Raw genomic sequence first — 22,559 nt, 5'->3', positions numbered from 1 at the left:
CAGGACAATTTCTCTTCAAGCTTGTGGTTTGCTTGGGGGTTTTAGTGGCTTTTTGTTTTGTGGGGTTTTTGGTTGTTGTTTTGTTTGTTGGGTTTGGTGGCAGGGGATGGTTTGAGATTTGCTCTTCTTTGGTTTTTTAAATTCATGAAGCAAACATTTGATGTCTAAAGAACTTGTGTGTAGCGTTCCTGATGCAGAACAGTGAAGGCTGTTGGAGCCGTGCACCAGAAAGACATTCCTAGTTCATGCAACAGCACATGGAGTTTCACACTGAATGCTCAGAGCTCCATCTCAGAGCTGAAGGCCCATTTCAGCCTCAAAATCTAGCCTGGTGGTCACAGTAAAGAAAGACAGAAGGCAACTGCAAAGGCATAAAAGGAGAACTTTCCTCCAAAGAAGGAACTCACACGAAACAGAATTGTTTTGCAGCTGCAGTTCTGCGAGTTGCCATTTAAGCATAACTACTTTTGCCAAACAAACCCAAAAGAGAAGACATTTTGTTCACAATCAAGACTGCCAAAAGTCATCTGCTGCTACAAGTTCTTAGCTGCTTATGGTGCAGTAGGAAGCATGCAAGAGAAAACACAAGATGAGTCCCTAATGTAGACCACACCAATCTATCTTTGAGAACAGGAAAACGCAGCTTGTAACTAGGATTGAGTTCTGTCTGTCACGGTGAGAGCATCACAAGAGTCTCTTAACGGCCTGGAGGAAGGGAGGTCATCTCTCCATGCATGATTCTCCTGAGAGAAGACAACTGTCTAGTGAGAATGGAAGACACAGGATTTGGCTACAAGGCTCCAAGCTTCCCCTTTTGTCTTTCCATCACACCAAAACATAACATTGCCATAGCTGCTACTATGCCAACAAGAGGAACCAAATCCTGCCAAGATGCTTACCTGTCACACCGGGTGCAAGGCTAAGCTTCCCTGCTGGCGAGTGCTGACTTGCACTCACCCACGTTCCTCCTCTCCTCTCACATGTGGGTATCGCTACCTTGCCTACAGAGGGTGACCAAGACCTCTGGCCTGCAGCAAGGCACACAAAAGCACCTCCTGAGTCAACCAAAATTAGTGAAGCCACAGCATTGAAAGCACATCTATCCAAAGCCAGCTTTGCCAGTGTGATAAGAGTATTTTGTATTGGGTCCTTAGCACGCTTCCTACAGCAGTAGGTCATGCTGGCTGTGCAGTGTGCACCCTGCACTCAGCAAACCACAACATGGCCCAATTGAAAAACAAACAAACAAAACCCCCAAAACAATGGAACAAAAGAAGTCTGAAAAAAATAGTACTTCGTGCTGACAGCCAGCAGGTGCCATGAAGCTCCCCAAAATATCCTTTGCATTTGAGCTTGCCAGATCTATTCATTCCACTCTCCCCCAGCTGCGCAGCCCTCACAGCATCCTTCATCTGGAACCAGTGAAGGATGAGGAAAAAGAAAAACTCAGAAACCTGAAGTTTGTTTGGAATTTATTCCCTTCAACATTTCACACAGTTGAACAAATAATGTCTTGATTTCACAGCAACAGGAAAACCACGTGTTACAGAATTCCAAGACACACACACACACCTAAAACAGAACAGGTTATAGAACAACTGCATAAATCCAAATCTTCCAAGAGGCTATACAGTGGAGACATGAAGCCTTTCTGAGCACTAATCACCGCACTTCAACATTTCCTCTCGCCAAGCTTATTTTATGCACCCTCCCTCACTTTCTCTGAGGGAAACCATCTCAGAATGGTCATTTCTTGGATTCCACGTTTCCAGAATGCCAGGTATTTAATTCTGCAGTTACAAAAGAATCCAAACTCCCTCACACAAACTTGATACCATTTTTTCTAAGATACCAAACCATTCAATGAAGCTCTTCAAGTGCCCAGAAAAATTCATATCACCCTTCAGAATATACACATACAAACAATAAGCAAATATTCCAGTGGCACAGCTCTACAGGTCTGAAAGCTTGAGAGAAAGGCGGAACTGGGAGCCCAGCTACTCCCAAGGAAAAGTGTTCTTAGCAGGATCCAACTCAGCACATGGCTGTTTTGTACATCCCTCCTCAGGATTTTTCAGTCAGATGGAGGTCAGCTGCATCTTTAGATGCACTCTTTAGAACAAATAACCTTTGCCTTTCCAAACTTTCTGGTCTTCAGCATGCTGGCCCTTCAGCATTCTGCATTCCTTTATGCCAAAGCCACCCGAATCCTGATAAGAACACTGACGAGGAACATGATGGACTGGGAACAGTCGAGTACTTATCCTAACAGAGATTCCTGGCCTGCTATTAAGCAGTGATTCACTGGGCACTGAACCTAGGTCCTAAATTGGGCAACCCACACAACTATACACAGCTTCCAAAAATACAGGGTCTGGTTCTTAAGTCTGTATTTTAAATGTTCCTACAGAGAGAAAATCAATCTTGCATCAGATCTCTTTGGAGGCGTACGAAACCCCAAGAAAGGGTTCGGTTTCATGTGCCATGTGCTGCAACACACACCACCAGGGCTTCTCCAAACAGAACAGACAGTATTCAAGGCACAGCACCAGAGGAACTATCTTTTCTGGAAGTTTATTTTGGAAGGTGAGGTGGTAGGAGGATGGGACATGAAGTGTTTGTAAATGCACAGGTCAGTGGTTTGAAGTGAAAGAGAACATGACTGCCACTGAAGGAGGTCGCTGCCATCTTCAAGAATGTAATGTTGAAAACAGGCCAAATTAAAACAAGAACAAACCCCAAATGTGAATAATAATGAAAAGAAAGAAACAAGTGGAGGATTTCATGAAGATGTGTTTGTTTGCACAAGCAAACAGCACTGCTTGGAGCTGAATCATTTTCACATGATCAGTATATGAGGAATCATGGTTGTGAACAAGCAGCTTCCATCCATACAGAAACACACATAACATTTATTCGTACCTTGTTAGACACAAAAGTAGAACTGTGTGCAAAGTCTATTGGATGCATTCAGAAAGAGTCAGTGTTTCACAGACAGTTAAGATCCTCTCAAGAATTTGGCTCAGATAATTTCCTTTCCAGGGCATGCCATTTAGAGGAAGCAGCCTCCCTTTTCTAGTTTCCCAAGTCAGCAAAAGAACTTCCTCGTGTAAAGTGCAGCTTTGCTTGCTATACACAGATTATTTGTCTAAGAGCCTGCTGTGAAGGACTTCCTTCAGAACACTGCTCCCTGAAAACACTTAAGGCACATCCATAGGGAATTTTTTACCTTTTTACATTGCATACTTCTATCATACAATATAAATTTCTGTGATTTTTGAAGCAGGAGACTCAGTGCCTCTAATTTGTATTGCACGTCTCAGTTTTGCACACTAAGGCTTGTATTTGGCTTCTTAAATCTTTCACAGGTCAAGTAACTACTGCAAAGACCTCATTACTTGCCTTTTATTGCTGTACATGTTGAAGCATGAGTTTTCCTGGCAGATCTTTCCTTTATGAACTCCCTATTGCTGATAAGGACAGAAACATTTGGTGTGAGGTGGGAAACATCTTACAACAAAATTTCACTGGCTAAAGTCACCCCAAGGAGCATTATCAAAATGCTGACAGGGGTAAAGACTGTTCCAAGTCCATCTGTCAAGAAAGAGCTGAAAGTTGAGAAGTATGTTCTTACAGACCTTTAGAACAAGAAGAACAGCATTTGGATTAAAAGCACAACAAACCCTTATAAAGTACTGTAAATTATATTAAATAAAAATAAACCACACCACCAAAAAAAATCCAAGACACAGCAGATACAGGTTATCAGAGGGAGAGACAGCTGGAAAGCAAGGTTTGGAGGTTGGGTTTTTCCCCCCTCTCTTGGCAATAGCAGCAGTTTTGGCACAGAGGTAAATGCAGGAAACAGAGAAAACCAAGCAGACAAGGTACAGAAAAGGTTACAGAAACCACAAGCAGCATGCCACAGTACAGCAGGACCAAAAGCACAGCTTTCCCCAACTTCCCTTCCCTGGAGAGCTTACTGCCAAAAGCTCAAAAGCTTATTGCCACTTCCCAAACCGAAGCAGCTGATCTATGCTGCAAGAGCCAGTTTGACCATGCCCTCCCTGGTAACCAGCACAAAATGCTCCCTGGCAAAAACCTTCCCAAGAAAAGGGATTCTTGTTGACTGCTAAAACATAAATAAATCTCAACTCGCCTGCTGCAGATTGGGCCTTGCAGCTATCGTTACAGTACAAGGGACAGGCAAAACACAATGAATGCCAGCTAAGGCTGCGGCCACTCAGTGAGGCACTCATCTTTAGCAAAGGTAATTAATACACGCCAATCAGGTTAGTACCACACCACATGAAAGTGCTTGCTGTGACCAATCTTACCTCAGCTGAAAAAATGTGCTGAATGCTATACTGTGGTTGAAGAGATTTCAAGCATTAAGTTGGCTAAAATTAAAGAAACAGGTCAGATTTGGTGGCACTGCCAAAGAGAGAGTGAGAGGTGTGGGAGACCCCAGGCAATTGGCATCCCTTTGGGATTCCATGGCAGCTAAAAAGCAGGCTTTGCACGAGTCACAAATCTCACTGAACAAGCACTTTGGCCAACTCAGGGCCTACATTTATCTCAGAGGTATGCCACTTTTTAAACAGTGGGGGGTTTGTCATCTATCTGCTTTCATTGATTTTTCTGCTGTAGACCTTCCTTTTGCCTTCTAAGCTATCTTTCCATCTCCAAATAGCAAACTTGTGCATGTTAACACTTTTTAATTAATCGCTTTAGAGGCAACTTACACTTCACATCCAGATCTGCCTCACTGCTGAGGGACTGGCTTGGACCTGAGGCTGTGAAATTGCTACTGCAAAATTTCATTTGGTGGCACTTGCCTTAAGGGAGGTCAAATGTTTTCAGATGTATGACCTGTATTAATGAGTCTACCTGATGGTGAAGTGAAGCCTTAGAAACAAAGCTTCCTCTCTATCCCCATTTCAAACATGATTTTGCTTGTAGTGTTTGTCTACTCTAGTGAAAGCAGACTATTTATAGTCTCTTAGGCAATCTGATGACTGCAAGAAAGCACACGTGCAGATAGCTCAACATCAGGTTTGGTTATTAAGGAATAAATATCCTAATTTTCTATTGGTATTAGCAAGTTTGACAATTCAAGAGCTTGGTTTGCTTTATTCAGACCTTGCATAACTGTAAACACTTGGCATGTTTCCTGATCTACCTACCCAGCAAGAACAGGAGCTACAGGTAGGTACCTACAGGACATGACTGTTAATGCTACCAGAGAACTGACCTGCCTTTAACAACACTGGCTTGGCCTTTGAAGCGTATTGCATTTAGCTTCCTCCTGCTTCTTAATCCTTGTTAAGCCTGTAGTAGGTATACTTAATTCACAAAGAGAACAAAATCTTGTCCCCTAAATGTCTTTTTCCTGTCAGAGAGGGGAGAACAGCAGAGCCACTGCTCACTCTTCTACCATTAAGTGTACTTCTGTCATATACACACAAGAATGCCCCACAGCCTTAAAGGTGCCCTAGCCTGACCAGCTGAGCTAACGTACCTTGAGCTAAAGCAGAGGAAGGAGCCTTTCTGCCAGCAATTGCTTTAATAAACTAATTTATACATAGCTAAACTCTTCCACTTCTCATCACCAATAGCTTCACTCCATAAACCACCTTATTCTCATATCCCTGTGCTCCAAAAATTACTTCTTCCAGTTCTACAAAAAACCTGCTGTGGTTTGCCCATCTGTCCGTAGCATTTGGGACATGTCCTTCTTCCATGTCTTTTTCCCTTTCCTCCATTTTTGCCATATTCCACACAAACAAAAGATCAAACCATGGAATTAACTACACTTCAATTATCACCTGTGCACACTAAGTTTCTGTCAGACTGCATACAGCTACAATCTCAGGAACACTTGTAAGAATAAGAAATCACAAGTCAATCAAACCCATGGTCTTTATTTGCCTGCATATCATTAATGCCTTCTCTCAACTGTCACTGTGAAAACACTCTGCTCTCAAAGCATTCCTCTAACTGTGTTCTTCTCTCTAAAAGCAGCTGATTTAGTTTAGTCTTGGAACAAATATTAGAAATCAGATTTCTTTCTCTTTCTGAGCACTTGGGGGCTGGACAAATAAGCATTTGGAGCACAGACACTTCTCCCATGTTAGAAGGAATTAGAATCTCAAGTTAAAAGGCAAAACTACTTCACAGTAAGACACACGCTCACCACCCCATTCCCAAAGCCACGGCCAGGAGCAGCACAGAGTCCGGCAGTGAGGGAGAAGCACCATGACCTGCCAGCACCATGAAATTCAAGGGGATGAAGGAATCCGATCCCATTAGCTGGTAGACACCCGGAATTCCGAAGGACACACAGTCCAGAGATAATGGGATCATTCCCATTCAAGTACCAGATCAATGAAGAGAAGCTTGGAAGAATGAGAAACCACACCCAGAATTCAGGCAAACACAGAAATCCAGTTTGTGAGCTGTTCCAGCGCACCAGAACGACTTTTCGCTTCAGGAGCGCTCCACTGAGTACCTTACAGGGCTCTTTATCTGGGCCCACTCAGAGGAGACCCTCAACTGAGCATCTGTGTTTTCCTAGAATTCTTTCAGACAGTGTCCTTGAAAGAACTGAGAGCATCTAGGCCCCAAAGCCACAGTGCAAAATAATATACTGAAACTGTCACGTAACGCACAAAATTCACATGGCACCCCGAAAGAAAAGGATCACACGGGTTACAAAGCTCCAAGCTGGGTCACATGGATTCTTACTGCTCAGCAGGCTGCCCACAGAATTCCCCTAGGATCTGCACCAGCACTTCTGACTGGACATAGAGAAAGGGAACCCCAAAAGCCATCAGCTGACACATGAAAAAGGAGTCCAAAGGGTTCTGGGCTACGTGGTGCCCAATCGAGGCCACTGTGCTGTGCAGGCGCTGGCTTGCCAGCCTAACTCTGTCAAAGAGGCCGAGAGAGAACTGCACCACCCTGCCAAAGAAGGAAGCGGAGCTACCTGCGGCCCTCTCTGCTGAGGTGGGGATGGTATTTGCCCGTCCACTTCCATCACTTGCCATGGTGTCCTGCAGAGCTCCTTTGCTCTCCTGTAAGAATGTAGGGGAAATAAGATTAAAAATAGAAAATGCATCAGAAATACTTTTTGTCTTTTTTTTCCCTCCTCCAGACTATGTACTGAACACCCTGAACCAGGCAGACATGCCTCTCAATCAGCCACCAAGTGTCTGAACCAAGTGTGCTCCTTCCTCATTTATGGCTTTATTAAAGCTCTGAAAAACAAGCTGGATATCCAGGAAAGCCAAAGCAGTAAGATCCCTAAAGGCTGCTCCTCTGAGAAATATGCACCATTTCCAGTCTTTATTTTGCAGGAAGCATGGCACAAGTATTGGGATCCTCTATCCTTCCAAAAAAGGAGGGGCACAGCTTCAGAGGGGACTAGTCAAACCTGAGAATCAGGTAGCAAAACAAGCACCACCACTACCACATTGTAATGCTTCCTTTGCAACACTACAGGAAAAAGGACAGCCTTTCTTTTTGTGCAGGTTCCCATCAACACACCTTCAAAAATTAAGGCAGGTTTTCCTCATAGCCTCTGCAGGTGAGGTAGAACACCATGTTTCAAAGGACATGCAAAAAAATTGTTTCATCTTAAGCAAAAAACCCACAAAGAAACAAAGCAAAACCAAAACTGGCAGCATTATTTATCTGGTCTCTGCATGGACTGAATGTTACAGCTGGCAAGAAAGCAAATCAAAACGCTGCTCTGAAGGGGACAGTACAGTATTTTACAGTACCAAACATGAAGTGCAAATTAAAAGGAACTGCTTTTAAATGAGATTTCTAGAACCACAAGCTCTCATGACAAAGGAACTGGATGCACTCTGAATCTTCCTGCTTTCTGAAACAAGCACAGCACGTTTGATTTTTCAGGATGAAGAATCAAAGCCTATGAACATCACATGTTAGATGAAAATAAGTTACCTTTCCTGACAGAGGACCCACTGCTGGCCTCTTCCTTTGGGCATAACCAGAGAGTCGGTAACAGTAGTGAGGCTTACAGTAGAATTTGCCTGCAGATGAGACAGGAGTGAGAACACAGCAGTTCAGCACTAGATAAATGTCCATCTCCCTGCAACTGATTTTCTGCTGCCATTTCCATTGCCTCCTCCAGTTTCTTCACTACGCACATGGAGGCAAACGCTATCTGAAGTTTTAACTCCAGCCCTCCCCTCTCCCCCTCCTAGTTAGCCTCCTTTCCATTGGGTGCCTGACAGTCATTTAGCTTAAAATCCCAGCAAACACCAAAGCAAAGCTGTGAGGCTTGTGTGGCATCACATGCTAACAATGCGGCAGTGTGCGAGGAACAAAGAAATCGTCACATGGAAAGCTGGCAGAAGCACTTTTGGAAAAAGCAAGAATGAATACAACCAGCAGAGGAAAGTGAGAGAGGCCAGCTTTAACTCCCAAAGAGCCACCTCTGCAAATGCACAGCGGCTACTTATGGAAAGGGCCATCAGCTAAGAGCTCTTTCTCACAATTAAGACCTTTTGTGATACTACTGACTTAAATAACACCCCAGAATTCTAGATGGGTTTTCACCAGCATCTGAAGGCTGTCAGGAAGCCAAATCAGCACTAGTAACACAAAGACAATACAAGTGCTAATAGCAGCAAACTGATGGCTCTTAATTTTCCTCCAGGGTACCATTATCAGGGTATCCTGCTCGCTGTATTAGTCCATAGCATCCCCTGCTGCTACCTTATTCCTACAACTCTGCCCATGCATTTCCAGTCTATACTCTGACCTTTGCCTCTTCCTCTAGTTTCTCTGGGTTGATATTTGCACAGTAGTTTGTTTTATGATGGAAAACCCTATCTTTTGAGAAGTCTCTGCTTAAAAGAACATTTCTTTATATTCACTCTTTCCAAAGTGTCTGAAATAGAGCAACAACAGAGAACGCTCTGCATAAACATTCTCAGACACTGAAGGCTAAAACCCAGACAGTGACTGCAGAACACTGCTGGATGCTCCTCAATCTGAAGAGCTAGATGAACAGCAGCAATGAGGATATAGCTGTGCTACTTTCTTCTCTCAAAGCAAGCCCAGAATGAGATATAAGCTAACTTTTCACAATGACATAGATTAGATAGGATACTATGTATTTGTTTGGCCCTGTCTGCCAAACATACACAACTGTTAGGCATCTAATAATGCTTCAGAACCAACACTAAGTGTGGTGAAACCCTGAACTTTGTGTTTGCTTCTAGTGAGAACTATCTGGCCATAACTGCATACATAAACTTGCTTGCAGAGCAAATCACTAAATCTGGTGGCAAAAAACTGTTTCAGACAAAGCTGAAGAAGGAGCTTAGTCTGTTATTGCTAAACAGAGTTGGATATTCAGCCACTTGGGAATGGCAAAACAACGTCAGTGCTAAAAAGAGGAAAATTGCTTTCCCCCAACTTTGATTAGTGATGAAGATGCTGATCTCAAAATTACCATTGGCCCCTTTAAACTCACATGCCAAGTCTGCTGACCTTCTGGCCAAGGAATAATGGGTTTCTATTCGTTACTCAAAGGCTGATTTGATGATTCTACATTTCCTCAACTCTTAATGACTGAGCAAGTCTATTAAAGTCATTACATAAGGCATCACAAATACATAATTTTGGTTCTTTGCACCCCTTATGCCTAGATGGTGTTTCCACGATCATTATTCCACCCAGCATATGCAAAAATATTCTTTGTAGCTACATGCAGCAGTAGATGGCTACAAATTTTACAACAGTTTGATCTGCACTAGAGTATTCTGGAGTTCCATCCTGGAATCATGGAATGGTAGAAGTTTGAAGGGACCTCCAGATATCGACTCCAACCCCCCTGCCAAGACACCTAAGACACGTCACACAGGAATGTATCCAGATGGGTCTGGAAGGTCTCCAGAGAAGGAGACTCCACAACCTCTCTGGGCAGCCTGCTCCAAGGCTCTGTCACCCTCACAATAAAGAAGTTTGTCCTCATATTGAGTTGGAGCTTCCAGTTTATATCTGTTGCCTCTTATCCTATCACAGGACATCCCTGAAAAGAGAGATCCTATGGCCTGTCAGTTTACAATTTTTACTTCATCTCTGCCTTGATGAGTGGGGAAATGGTCAGTACTAACAGCTCCTTCTACACCATCCCTATCTGGAGTGGTATCCTTTCCATCTAACCACTCACTAGCTTTACATCATTTTGCACATATTCTTCTACTGAGATAGGAGTAAAGATAAATGACAGCCCCAGAAGAAAATAAAGGCATACGTGGTGATCTAAATAAAAGCTCATCTGAGATATTCTCTCCTAATTCTTGCTCAGAAAACATGAAACTGATGTCACTCTCTGCTCAAGCCAAGAACGCAACACAGCTACACTGACAAGATCACTTTTCACAAGTGACTGCAAATTCTTGATCTCAGTGTGCACACTTTGTTAATAAATTGAGTTTGATCTGTTGCTGGCTTCTCAGACTTGTTACATATCTCTGGCATCTCCCTCCGTTCTTAGCATGTGAGATTCTGTTTATGAATCAGCAGCAAGCTTTATAACTCCTCAGTCTATCAGATACAGAAAACAAGAGTCACTACCTAACCTTCAGTAACTACTTCAACAAAACTTTCTCTATAACATTGACCTACCTCTACTTAACTTCAGTGTTCTAATTGGAACTACATAAACACAACCTGTGTTTGTAATGAGCTATTGTCACAGCCCCTGATTACAAAGATCCTGTTTCAGTACACCTAAAATAAATGCAGAGTTGAACAGCTGTGATGTCTTCAAGAAGAAAAAGCTGACCACATTTGTTTCCAATGTATTATCTTAAGTATTATTAATCTCTAAGGAGGGTCCTTGCTTGACAGTACTAAGAGGAAGGACATGGAAGGACTTGGACCTAATGGAGTGGGTCCAGAGGAGGGCCACAAAAATGATCAGAGGGTTGGAGCACCTCTGCTACAAGGACAGGCTGAGGAAGCTGGGGGTGCTCAGTGTGGAGAAGAGGAGGCTCTGGGGAGACCTAATAGCGACCTTCCAGTACCTGAAAGGGGCTATAAGAAGGATGGGGAGAGTCTGTTTACAAAGGCCTGGAGTGACAGGACAAGGGGCAATGGCTTCAAACTAGAGCAGATTTAGATTGGATGTTAGGAACAGGTTCTTTACTATAAGGGTGGTGGAGCACTGGAACAGGTTGCACATGGAAGTGACTGGGGCCCCATCCCTGAAGACAGTCAAAGTGAGGCTCAACAGGGCTCTGGGCAACCTGATCTAATTGGGGATGTCCCTGCTGATTGCAGAGGGGATTGGATTAGATGACCTTTGGAGGTCCCTTCCAATCCAGACCATTCTCTGAGAAGTAAGTGTCTAGCCTTCAAACTCAGGCTCTAAACTCTTTCAAACCCCCAACTGCTATTTGTTTCTTGACATTCTAGCAGCTGTTCCTATGTTAAACCAGTTCCTACAAGCTCAGTCACATTGCTGGCTTGGCCACAGGAACCCCAGACAGTTGGGGAAATGCACGTTACTCTCGTCCCTAACTCAAAGCAAAGAGTGGGAATCGCAAGATGGACTTCCAGGGTAGGGAAGAGAATTGTGCCAAGAAGGGAGTGTCCCTTACCATCCTCAATGTCGTAGGCATAAGACGACAGGCGCAGAGTGGTGGCACAGTATTCACACTTGAAGCAGCTGCGGTGGAAGAACTTGCCCTCGGCGCTCAGCCGCTCCATCACGTAGACCCGCTTGCGGCAGAAGTAGCAGACGTCACTGCCTCCCAGGTTTTGGGGGAACTCCTTCTTGAGCGAGCCCTAGGCAGAAACAGGCACAGCTAAATTTGTGTGTGTCCAGCCTTGCACCAAGTTCTATTTTCTCTTTGTTTAGGCGGACACAGGAGCATCGGATGCTGAGGTTCTTTCACGCATGGATGCTGCAGTGGCTGGACATAATTCACAGTTTTAACCAGGCCGTCACAAAGCTAACCTTATTGTCCAGGGAGGAATAGAACAGAATTAACCAGGTTGGAAAAGACCTTTGAGATCATCAAGTCCAACCTATCACCCAACACCATCTAATAAACTAAACCATGGCACCAAGCACCCCATTCAGTCTCTTCTTAAACACCTCCAGGGATGGTGACTCCACCACCTCCCTGGGCAGCACATCCCAATGGCCAATCTCTCTTGCTGGGAAGAATTTCTTCCTAACATCCAGCCTGAACTTCCCCTGGCACTGCTTGAGACTGTGTCCTCTTGTTCTGGTGCTGGTTGCCTGGGAGAAGAGACCAACCCCCACCTGACTACAACCTCCCTTCAGGGATTTGCAGACAGCAATAAAGTCTCCCCTGAGCCTCCTCTTCTCCAGGTTAAACAATCCCAGCTCCCCCAGCCTCTCCTCATAGGGCTGTGCTCAAGACCTCTCCCCAGCCTTGTTGCCCTTCTCTGGACATGTACAAATGTCTCAATATTCTTCTTAAATAGAGGGGCCCAGAACTGGACACAGGACTCAAGGTGTGGCCTAACCAGTGCTGAGCACAGGGCAGAATGACCTCCCTGCTCCTGCTGGCCACACTATTCCTGATGCAGGCCAGGATGCCATTGGCCTTCTTGGCCACCTGGGCACACTGCAGGCTCTTGTTCAGCCTACCATCAACCAGTACCCCCAGGTCCCTCTCTGCCTGGCTGCTCTCCAGCCACTCTGACCCCAGCCTGTAGCACTGCCTGGGGTTGCTGTGGCCAATGAGCAGAACCCGGCACTTGGATGTGTTCAGTCTCATGCCCTTGGCCTCTGCCCATCTGTCCAGCCTGGCAAGTTCCCTCTGCAGAGCTCTCCTACCCTCTGACAGATCAACTCCTGCCCCCAGCTTGGTGTCATCTTCAAATTTACTGATGATGGACTCAATGCCCTCATCCAGATCATCAATAAAGATATTGAACAGGATGGGGCCAGGCACTGATCCCTGGGGGGACACCACAAAGAAAGTCCTAGAGATGCCATGCCTGCTCAGAAGAGTGGACACCAGTTATATTAATTAACCTTGAAATCAATTAACCTGACTAAAGGAGGCATATAATGGAAATCCAAGACCATTAGAAATCCCTCAAACGGCAATTCTCACTCCTACATTACAAAAATCAGTACCTCCTCCTGAAAGCAATGATGCAGAATTAGCCCCCATGGATCAAGCACATCTTCCTAAATATAATGAGGACTGTACATTGTTTATGTACAATCCTTGGATGCTGAGGTTAGATTAAAACCTTTTGCAAGGAAAAGGAGGAGAAGGGTGAGGGTGGATGGAGAAAAGGGAAGGAAATCTTTCACAAAGCTATGACAGAGTCTATCAGTGGCAGTAACAACTGGACACTCACAATACTTCAGCTCTACAGCACATCTAATCACAAGCACACATCATCTGCTGTACATCATCTTACCAGTTCCTTCTTGTCTAGAAGGGTTTTGGGTTGCTCTTTCCTTTGAAGCTGATTGGCTATCTGCTCAGCCAATGAGCTCACTCCGCCTGTGTACATCTTTATATACTTCTACCAGGTGGATGGAATAAAACAACAGTGAAGTGAGAAAGGAAAGAATAAACAAAATCAAATTAAGAAATGACTGACATGGTAACAGGTTAGGAGGTGAAAGGTGCAGGGAGGTCAAATCATGCCAAGACAAGTGACAAGTGGTAACACTAAAGCTAGTGCCATCTGAAATCACCAGCGCACTCGGAACCAAGAGCCACCAAAAAAGCAGCTTGCGCTTCGCAGTCCCCAAGTGCTCTAGACACCCTGTGATGGTGAATCAAACAGATCTGATTTTCACTCGTGGGGTATTTTGCACCTGGAAACCTGAGCACTGGCACTTCTCAGGCATGGTCAACTACAGGTTAAGATCTTAGGTTCCAGATAACCTTGGCATCAGAAACAAAGATCCTCTAGAAGACAGGTTACACAGAATAATGCAGCACGCTGATCACAGCAACGTATTAATGCACTCAGCAACTGGAAAGAAGTCATTTACAGAGCATTCACAGAGCAGGGAGAAATCCTCAGCTAAGGAACTCAGTGATTCAAAAATAGGAATTTTTCCAATGCTAAAAATACAGAAAAGTTTTACATGGGAAAAGATGGCAAGAGTCTCATCCAACACATTAAAGACATACTTGCATACACCTGGGACACATACGTGTTCAACTGTGAACATGGCTTTTCTCCGTCATGGGTATTGACTGACTCCAGAACTTGGGGTATCTATAAACCCTCCAGTACTCCATATCTCATTTTGTACCATCTAAGGTGTGTTGGAAAGCCAAGTTCAGTCACATCAGGAGTGGACAAAGTGTTTCACACGGGAAATACAATCATTGCAATAATTACATGGTTAAGAAAATTATGTGGTTGCATCCATGTTAGCTCAACTCACACTGCAAATGTCACATATTTCACCCAGAGCAGCAAGGAGCACATCAAGCAATTTTCCTTTTCCAGACCAAGAAGCATTATGAATTGTTTTTAGCAGGAGTTCCCTCAGCAAATGAAAGATCAGAGACGCTGTCGTTTCTGGCACGTGTAAAATGGTAACGGTTTTCTGAAGGAAAGGGCTAAAGCTGCATCTCAAGACTCCCTTGACTCATAGAGCAGAACTTGTTTGAAGCACACTAATTATTTCCCACAATTAATGAGAAAGCATCAAGCTCATGCATGTGGTTATTGGCCTCTTAGAAATGTTTATGGCCTTCACATGTTTAGAGAAAGCATCACAAAACCTGAAATTCACTGCAAGATGGGTGGTACTTTGAGGGGACCAACAAATGTTGAAAATGGAGCGCTCAGCCACCAGAGATTACTGCTGTGATCACTGAAGCCCTAACTCCTTAGTGCCACTGAAGTAATGAGGGTTTATTTCTACCCAGAAAAAACTTGCACCTTCCTACTAATTCCACCCTAAAATGCAGAGCACTCACAATTTTAACATAAGCAAGAAAACACAATTTGTCTTTCAGCATTTTTCAGCTTCCACATTCTTCCTCAGCTAGTGTGCACACAGGTCCGTGCAGTCACCTGTCAATGTCATATATATATCTCTTGTCAGACATTACATTTTAAATGGTGCCCCCTGAAATATTTTCTTCAGCATTGATCTTTAATTGGCACTCAATCATTTGTCCAAGAGCTTTCTATTTTTCTTTCCTTTCCTCAGGCTGGATGTGAGGAGGAAGTTTTTCACCATGAGAGTGGTGAAGCCCTGGAATGGGTTGTCCAGGGAAGTGGTTGAGGCCCTGTCCCTGGAGGTGTTTAAGCCCAGGCTGGATGAGGCTCTGGCCAGCCTGATCTAGTGTGGGGTGTCCCTGCCCATGGCAGGGGGGTTGGGAACTAGATGATCCTTGTGGTCCCTTCCAACCCTGACTGATACTATGATACTGATACTTTAAAAGACCAGAAACCTTTCAGGCTTTTTAAGTTTTTCTTAAAGACTGCTCAAGCTCCTCCATGGCAAGCCCTTTCTTTTAGCTGATCTAGTTTTCCACTGAACAAGTTTTGATTTGAAACCTTCATCCAACCTTCAACACAGATGCTTCAGGATCTTTACGTTTCTACCAGCACATATGAAGTTCCATGCTTAAAAAGAGATTATGCTAATCTTCACCCTCAATACTTTAGACCATTTGGTGGGGAAAATGTAATTGCTGAATTTTTGATTTGAGGTTCTGTGTTTGTTTTGCTTTTTCCCCTCCTACACATAACATCTGGCCTAATACTGGGTTTTAAATGAAGCATTTTGTTTCCTCCTGTTAGCAAAAACCCTTCAGCGCTGTAAAACTCTGACATTTGCAAGAGCAGGCAAAGAACCCGCTCCAGCTTAAGTAAAATCAAGATCCTGATGTTTACCTATGACAACTGCAACTAGTTCAAATTCCCAATGATTTTTCAGGAAGCCAATGTACTTATTTCATGCTGTCCACGAAGCACATCTGCACAAATGCATTCTGTATGTTTGGACCAAGATCTCCACAAAAAAAACAAAGCAGAAAGCTAAACAAGAATAGCTTTACTGCAAAGCCAGGACTCTCAGTGCTCAGAACTCCTGAGATGTACCACAAGCTTTTTATCCACACCAAGCATTCAATATATTTGGATTCAAACTGCTTTATGCCTGACAAATAACCAAGCTATGCCTCGCTCCGTCTCCTCACTTGTGCAAGAATATGCACAGACATCGCATTCTGCAGGTGAAGCATTGCAAGCCTAGCCATGTCTTGTGGTGTGTCCTTGGCTGGTGGGACCAGGGTGCAGCAAGCAGACACAGCTGAGTGCACCTTGCAGCATTCAGGCTAGTGCTACCTGTCGAAGAAAGTCAGATGAAGGTGAAGAAGGGCGATTAGAAGAACGGAGGCTAAGAGACAGCTCCCACTGGTCAACAAAGAATCGGCGAGACGGTTCAGTCTCAGGCTATAAAATAAAATACAAGAATCACAACAATCACACATGGCTACAGGAAGAAGAGCATAAAATAAGAAAACTTCAGGCTCCTCTGCCCACCATCACAAAAAGATTTGCCTAAAACCACAGAATTGTTTCAGTTGGCAAAGGCCTTTCAGATCGAGTCCAACCATTATCTAACTCTTAAGAGACTCTTGTAGGAAAACTTGGAGAAACATGTCCAACATATCTTCACTTTCTCCCTAGTGAGGCAGAGTAAGCTCCTCTTAATTTGTTCTTTATTAAGTTTTAAGTTATTTAGGACCATTTGGAAGCAGTTACCTACTTCCACACATATCCAACCTCGTGTAAACCAACCAAGCCACTGGCAAAGATCCCAAACCAATTTCCTCTGCTCCTCCTGTATTTCCCACTGTTCTGTATTACTGGCCCAAGGCACTAAGATCCATGTACACTGCATTCCATGTGAGACCTCTTCTACATTTTAACTGCATAACCCAAAAGCCTGCTCTTCTTGGGGACAGAAGAGAAAGAAATCAACCTGTATAAAATGGCAGTAATTAGCAGCAAATTTCCACCCTAAAATTTACTCTAAGTAGATGGGAAGCATCACACTAAAAAGACTAAAACAATAAACAATCTGAAAATGGGAAACCATAAATCCCAAAATGAGAATTTGCAGCATCCTGAAACTGGCTCCTCACAGGAGAACTGAAAATGTAGTCTTCCAACAAAGCACTCTCATGTCTATGGCTCATTCTGCCCAGCTCCTGGGAAATACTTCACGCAGGGGGGAAAAAACAAAACAATAGCTGGAAGCATCAGACAAATCGCTCCTGAAGAAACTGTGAATCCCTAGAAATTAATAGCCTGGAAAGCAAAATTATGCAGATGTTAAATATTTGACTCTCTTTTACAAGAAACCCATGGGTTTAGTCCCAAAAGGGGAAAACGAACATCCTGTAACTGCCTGACCCGTGGAAGCAGCTGCTTCCAGCCACTTAAAATAGGCGAGCGTGAAGAGTAAATCCAGTGGACAAATGGCAGAAGACCTTGGCTTTCACAACTTAAAAAAAACAGTTGTTTACTTTATGCACAAATTTTCTTTGCTGAAGATCATCATTTAATGAAATCTCTTTTCTGAAAATGCCTTTCTTTGCTAAGCCTCCTCCTCTCCCTAATACGTTCCTGTTTTCTTCCTTGAAGTCCTACATCACAAGCTATCACTGCCTACAGTGTTCCAACAGGTTTCCTCTCTTTCCTCTCCACCCTACCCACTTTCCTCTACTTTGTGATCTCCATTTTCCCGCCTTAATTCCACTCTGCATAGAAACTAGACAGTTCAAAGAATAATTATCCTCTTTCCACTTTAATGCTGTTAATATTTCCACCCTCCAAGGGGAGTTCAAAAATCCTAGACAGCAACAAAAGGTCTATTAGAAATAGGCTTTGGTCTACAAGTTTATCTCTCTATTGTAATTTCAACTGAGTAAAACATGCACATGAGCACACTGTCCTTGGATCATGCTCAAGATCTCTGGAACATGTCCAGAGAAGAGCCATGAGGATGAGCAGAGGGCTGGAGCTCCTCTCCTACGGAGACAGACTGTGTGAGTTGGGGCTGTTCAGTCTGGAGAAGAGAAGGCTCCCAGGAGACCTTCTTGTGGCCTTGCAGTATCTGAAGGGGGCTCCAAGAAAGCTGGGGAGGGACTTTTGAGGGTGTCAGGGAGTGGTAGGACTGGGTGGAATGGATCCAAGCTACAGGAGGGCAGATTTAGATTAGATGTTAGGAAGTTCTTCCCCATGAGGGTGGTGAGACACTGGAACAGGTTGCCCAGGGAGGTGGTGGAAGCCTCATCCCTGGAGGTTTTTAAGGCCAGGTTGGATGTGGCTGTGAGCAACCTGCTGTGGTGTGAGGTGTCTCTGCCCATGGCAGGGGGGTTGGAACTGGCTGATCCTTGAGGTCCCTTCCAACCCTAACAGTTCTGTGGTTCTGCGATCTTCAGCTGTGTTAACAATTAACAAATAGGTGCTAATCTGTTTAAAAAATACTTCTTCAGTCTTTCATGGTTTCCTCTGTGTCTCCAAATGCTGTATCAAATCCAGCCAAAGGTTCACTCCTCCTTCCTGGAGAATAGCTTCACTGACTTCACCAGCAAAGACAACATCCCCATAGAACAGCAATGAGAAGTGACCTAGATGCTATAAATTTCCTTTTGGTATGGGCTTGGAAGTTAAGTACACCAGCAAAAGGTCTTGGGCTATTTTATCTTCCAGCCCAAGAAGACAGCTTGATTTTAGGTGGTTAACTCATAACAATAAGTTATGAAAAACAATTACTGATGTAGCTGGTGTCTTCCAAAAGCAGACTTCGTTGTGCCAAATGCCGTGGAGGATAAGTGAAAACAGGGATGGGGCAAGCAAGTAGAAACTGAAGATACCACTGATCAAACTGGGGTGCTTCCATGTGCCAAAAGCTCACACTGGCAAGAAAATTAAGTACAAAACCAAACCAAAAGTGTACACTGGAATTAAAAATATATGCACAGGCTGCCAACTCTACCGTTGGAAGTAAGTACACAGGAAATACAGACACAAAAGTAGTACTTCAGAGCCAGCAATTATGCTTGGAAAATGCAAGTGTTCTTGTCTCCAAAAGTAAGTAAAAGGTTTTGAGCAACTGAGTGGTAAACAATCACTGTGAGGTAACTTCATCTCCAGCAGTCCAGCTGGTTTCCAGCACGTGCTCTGAAGCTTGGGGGCTGTTTCGTACCTTACTGTTTATATCGTGTTTTGAGAAACAGAAGTGCTGTCGTTCATCAAACGAGGAGACAGTTAAGACTGGGCAAGTAGGATAAAAATACTGCACAAAATAGACTTGGCAGCGTCTTTTGGACCCCATGACTGTACAAGAGTGGTCATTGTGTTTTGGTGAAGCGTTTCTATCCCTCTGATCCTTAAGGTCCCTTCCAACCCTCACAATTCTATGATTCTACGATTCCATGTCACCAGTACCCAGAATCCCACACTGATCCAGGACACCAGATAGGCAGGGCTGTAGTCACCTGATGCCTCACTGCAGGTCTGGACTCCAGGAGGGCAGCCAGCTGACATGCCCTTTGCTCAACATTATCAGGCACTTGGTCATCAGAAAATAAACGAGGAGATCTCTGTGAGATGAGGAAGGAGGAAGTAAACAAATCATCAAAAAAAAAAAAAAAGACCCAAGAGAAACAGACACCAGGCAAAAGGCACAGAAATTCACATGCAGAACAGTAAGGAGCTCCCATGTGAGAGCTGGTTTTATTCCAAATGTCTGCTCTCCCAGTCAGGTGCTAAGTTTTGACCCTCAAGGCTGAGAACAAACAGTTGAATTAGTCCTTATTCAGAACTCTCCCACCTAGGACTGCTGCAGCCAAAATCAAAACAAGCACATGGCCTGCCTCCCTGACATTGCCATCTAAAAAGACCCAAACAAAATAAAAGGGGTTGGGGGAGGGAATACCAAAAAAATGCAACCAACCAACCCCCCACCCAAAAACACCCCCCCAAAAAAAACCACCCAACCAACACCAACCTTTCCCCTCCCCCTGAGCTTTACCATGCACACATGAGTCTATTTGCCATGTAATTGCACCAGAGTTCTTGATTCTCAATGATTTCCTCTACATCTCTAAACCAGTCCCTACTTGTGCTTCTCATCTTTTGTGCACAGAAACACAGGTTTTTAGGCTAATGTACTTCAGCTCACCTGAAGAATGACTTTGTTTGCTTAAAGATGTTGGTATATGAAAAGTGACTGCTGTACTTACCAAAGACAGGATGTTTAATGAGCCTGCGTTGTTGAAGCACAGCAAAAGCAAAGCACAGCAAAATCAAACCAGTGATGGAAGCTGCCAGTTCTACTTCTGCAACTTCACTGTCCTACTTGTTCTTACTGCACTGCCATCTCAGCACATCCCAGGCAGAATATTTGACACCTCTGCTATTCTGGCCTTTCACATCAAACTGTTGTGTGCTGCACTTACTGACATGAATAAAAGAAGCCACAGCCTATGGCCTGCTGTACAGGACAGAAGTATCACTTGAAATATCACACAGAATTCAGCTGATTCATTTGCTGGGTTCAGAAGGAAATGGGGGCCAGGAAACACAAATCTGTGCATGAAGAAACCTCAGGCTTGATTTCTCCAGCATGCCAGGGTGCTGCTACACGTTGCTAACTGCCCTCCAAAGCAGCACAGAAAAGTAGGTTCACACCCAATTTCTGAGAAACACTTTTCCCATTCAGATGCATTAATAATACTCCCTACTTTCAGCTGCTTTCTGTTCCACCTACTCCTTCCTACTAGATCCATTTGCACTAAAACTAGGGCCTATTCTAAAGCTGTGGGCTTCTGTGTCACTGCAGACACATGCTTATTCATTTTCTACTGCCTGTCAGAAAACATTCAGCCCACAACAGGCTTTTGTTAGAACACATTCTGAAGGTTCCAACAGTTTTATAACTGTTATAGCAGTTATGACTTAATTCAAAGCCTTTACTGGAATGTCAACTAATTTGTCAATATGAATTGGAACCAACCAATTCTTTTGAGTGCCTTTTTATTTTTGCCATGGTTCAGTATAATACTGAGCCATTCAGACAGACTGTTGTTATTTCCTTGTTAAGAAGGCTTCAAAGGCTCTATACTAAATAATGCCTCATCATTTTTCCTCCTCCTTTGGCCTGTAGGAGGCAGGATGGAATGCCAGTGGTTTAACCATCCAGAGAGCAAGCAGTGAGAACAACGCAACCGTGTTTGCATGGATTAGCACGAAACACAACTCTCCTTTTCTGCACAGCCACAGCATACTTCACTAAGAAGGTGTAAGAGAGAAAGGAGAATGGGAAGAGCACAAGTGCTACATCTAATGGCAAAGTCAAAGCATATAGCAAACCGTTGCTGAAGGCTGGTTATGCATTTATGTGGGCATCACACAGAAATAATCCCTCCTCACTGACTGCCAGCAACGCCAGCGTGTTAACAGCAGCATTAGGGCGTGTCTCACTCCCCAGCCCATTCGCTCCCTGTATTGCACACACCCACCAAAGCCTTGTGTCATCAGTATCCATGCCATTTGCTCATGCTCTTTACCCTTTCCTGCCTGGGACTCTCCTCCCCACGACAGTCAGCGCCAGGTTCCCTGTTTCTCTGCAGACGACAAATTATGATCTGAATAACATAAACCAACTTCAGAGGCAAAACAGCTGATTTTTCTGATGATGCAGGCAGAAAAGAGGCTAGGACGATGGCAGAGCAGCTTATTAACAATATTCTAAACCTGGCAATAATTTGGCTTCTATAGGGAGCTGTTAAAAAACATCTCTTCGTATTAGGTCAGTAAAACACAATAGAGCACCACAACCTAAAGAAATTAGTACAATCAAGGTGGTCAGACACTACTTATAACTCCTACTGTGATGTTAGATCAAAGAAAGGAAATGGAAAGGTTTAAAAGAAGTGGCAAAATGAATGCATTAGAAGTGCAGAGGTACAGGTTTTAAAAGACATAAGGGCAGCAAGAACACAGATCAGTCTGACAAGCTACAAGAGCTTGGCCAAGGCAATTTCAGGTAAAGAAATCATTCCTGAGGAAAAAGAACACCTCCAAAAGCTAACCTCTCAACTGAGTCTAACAACCTAGTTCTGTAGCAGAGGGAGTAAAAATTCCTCAGAGCTCAAAGGAGGAAACAAACATTTAAATATATATATATATATTTGAGAACCAAGACAGGAAAAAGCTTCCAACAGGACACAACACAGAAAATGGTCAAAGCACACTTGGATCTAGCAGTAATTGCCTTTCATGACTGAGCTAGGCAATCAAAAAAGACAAACACTTAAAATCTAGGGCAGGAAAATACAGAGCTAAGGGGTCCTTAGTGTGCAGAAAATGAATCCCATGCCACAGATTAAAAAGCAAAACTGAGCGCCTAACTGCCTTCGTTTCTCTGTCTGTAAGCTGGGGGGAAACATCTCATCGCTCATAAAAAGTATCTGTCCACATTCTCAAGGGGATGTTTCCAAGATGAAGGCAGCTGGCTGCCATCATCT

General features: G+C 43.9%; 1 protein-coding gene across 1 annotated transcript in view; it reads right to left on the bottom strand.

Moving 5' to 3' along the window:
• Positions 1-22,559, bottom strand: part of MICAL3 (microtubule associated monooxygenase, calponin and LIM domain containing 3) — a 203,789-nt gene that overhangs the window by 74,268 nt on the left and 106,962 nt on the right. Inside the window, exons 19-25 of the mRNA XM_054167732.1 lie at positions 21,600-21,656; positions 19,527-19,631; positions 16,363-16,470; positions 13,456-13,563; positions 11,646-11,832; positions 7,972-8,060; positions 6,989-7,076 (exon numbers count right to left, since the gene is read on the bottom strand). Of these exons, the coding sequence (XP_054023707.1) occupies positions 6,989-7,076; positions 7,972-8,060; positions 11,646-11,832; positions 13,456-13,563; positions 16,363-16,470; positions 19,527-19,631; positions 21,600-21,656 (742 nt within the window). The remainder of the gene's footprint in view (positions 1-6,988; positions 7,077-7,971; positions 8,061-11,645; positions 11,833-13,455; positions 13,564-16,362; positions 16,471-19,526; positions 19,632-21,599; positions 21,657-22,559) is intronic.

Source organism: Dryobates pubescens, chromosome 15 (assembly GCF_014839835.1).
Source record: "Dryobates pubescens isolate bDryPub1 chromosome 15, bDryPub1.pri, whole genome shotgun sequence".
Classification (NCBI taxonomy): domain Eukaryota; kingdom Metazoa; phylum Chordata; class Aves; order Piciformes; family Picidae; genus Dryobates; species Dryobates pubescens.
The sequence above is the reverse complement of the archived record's forward strand: the minus strand, read 5'-3'. Positions and strand labels throughout refer to the sequence as shown.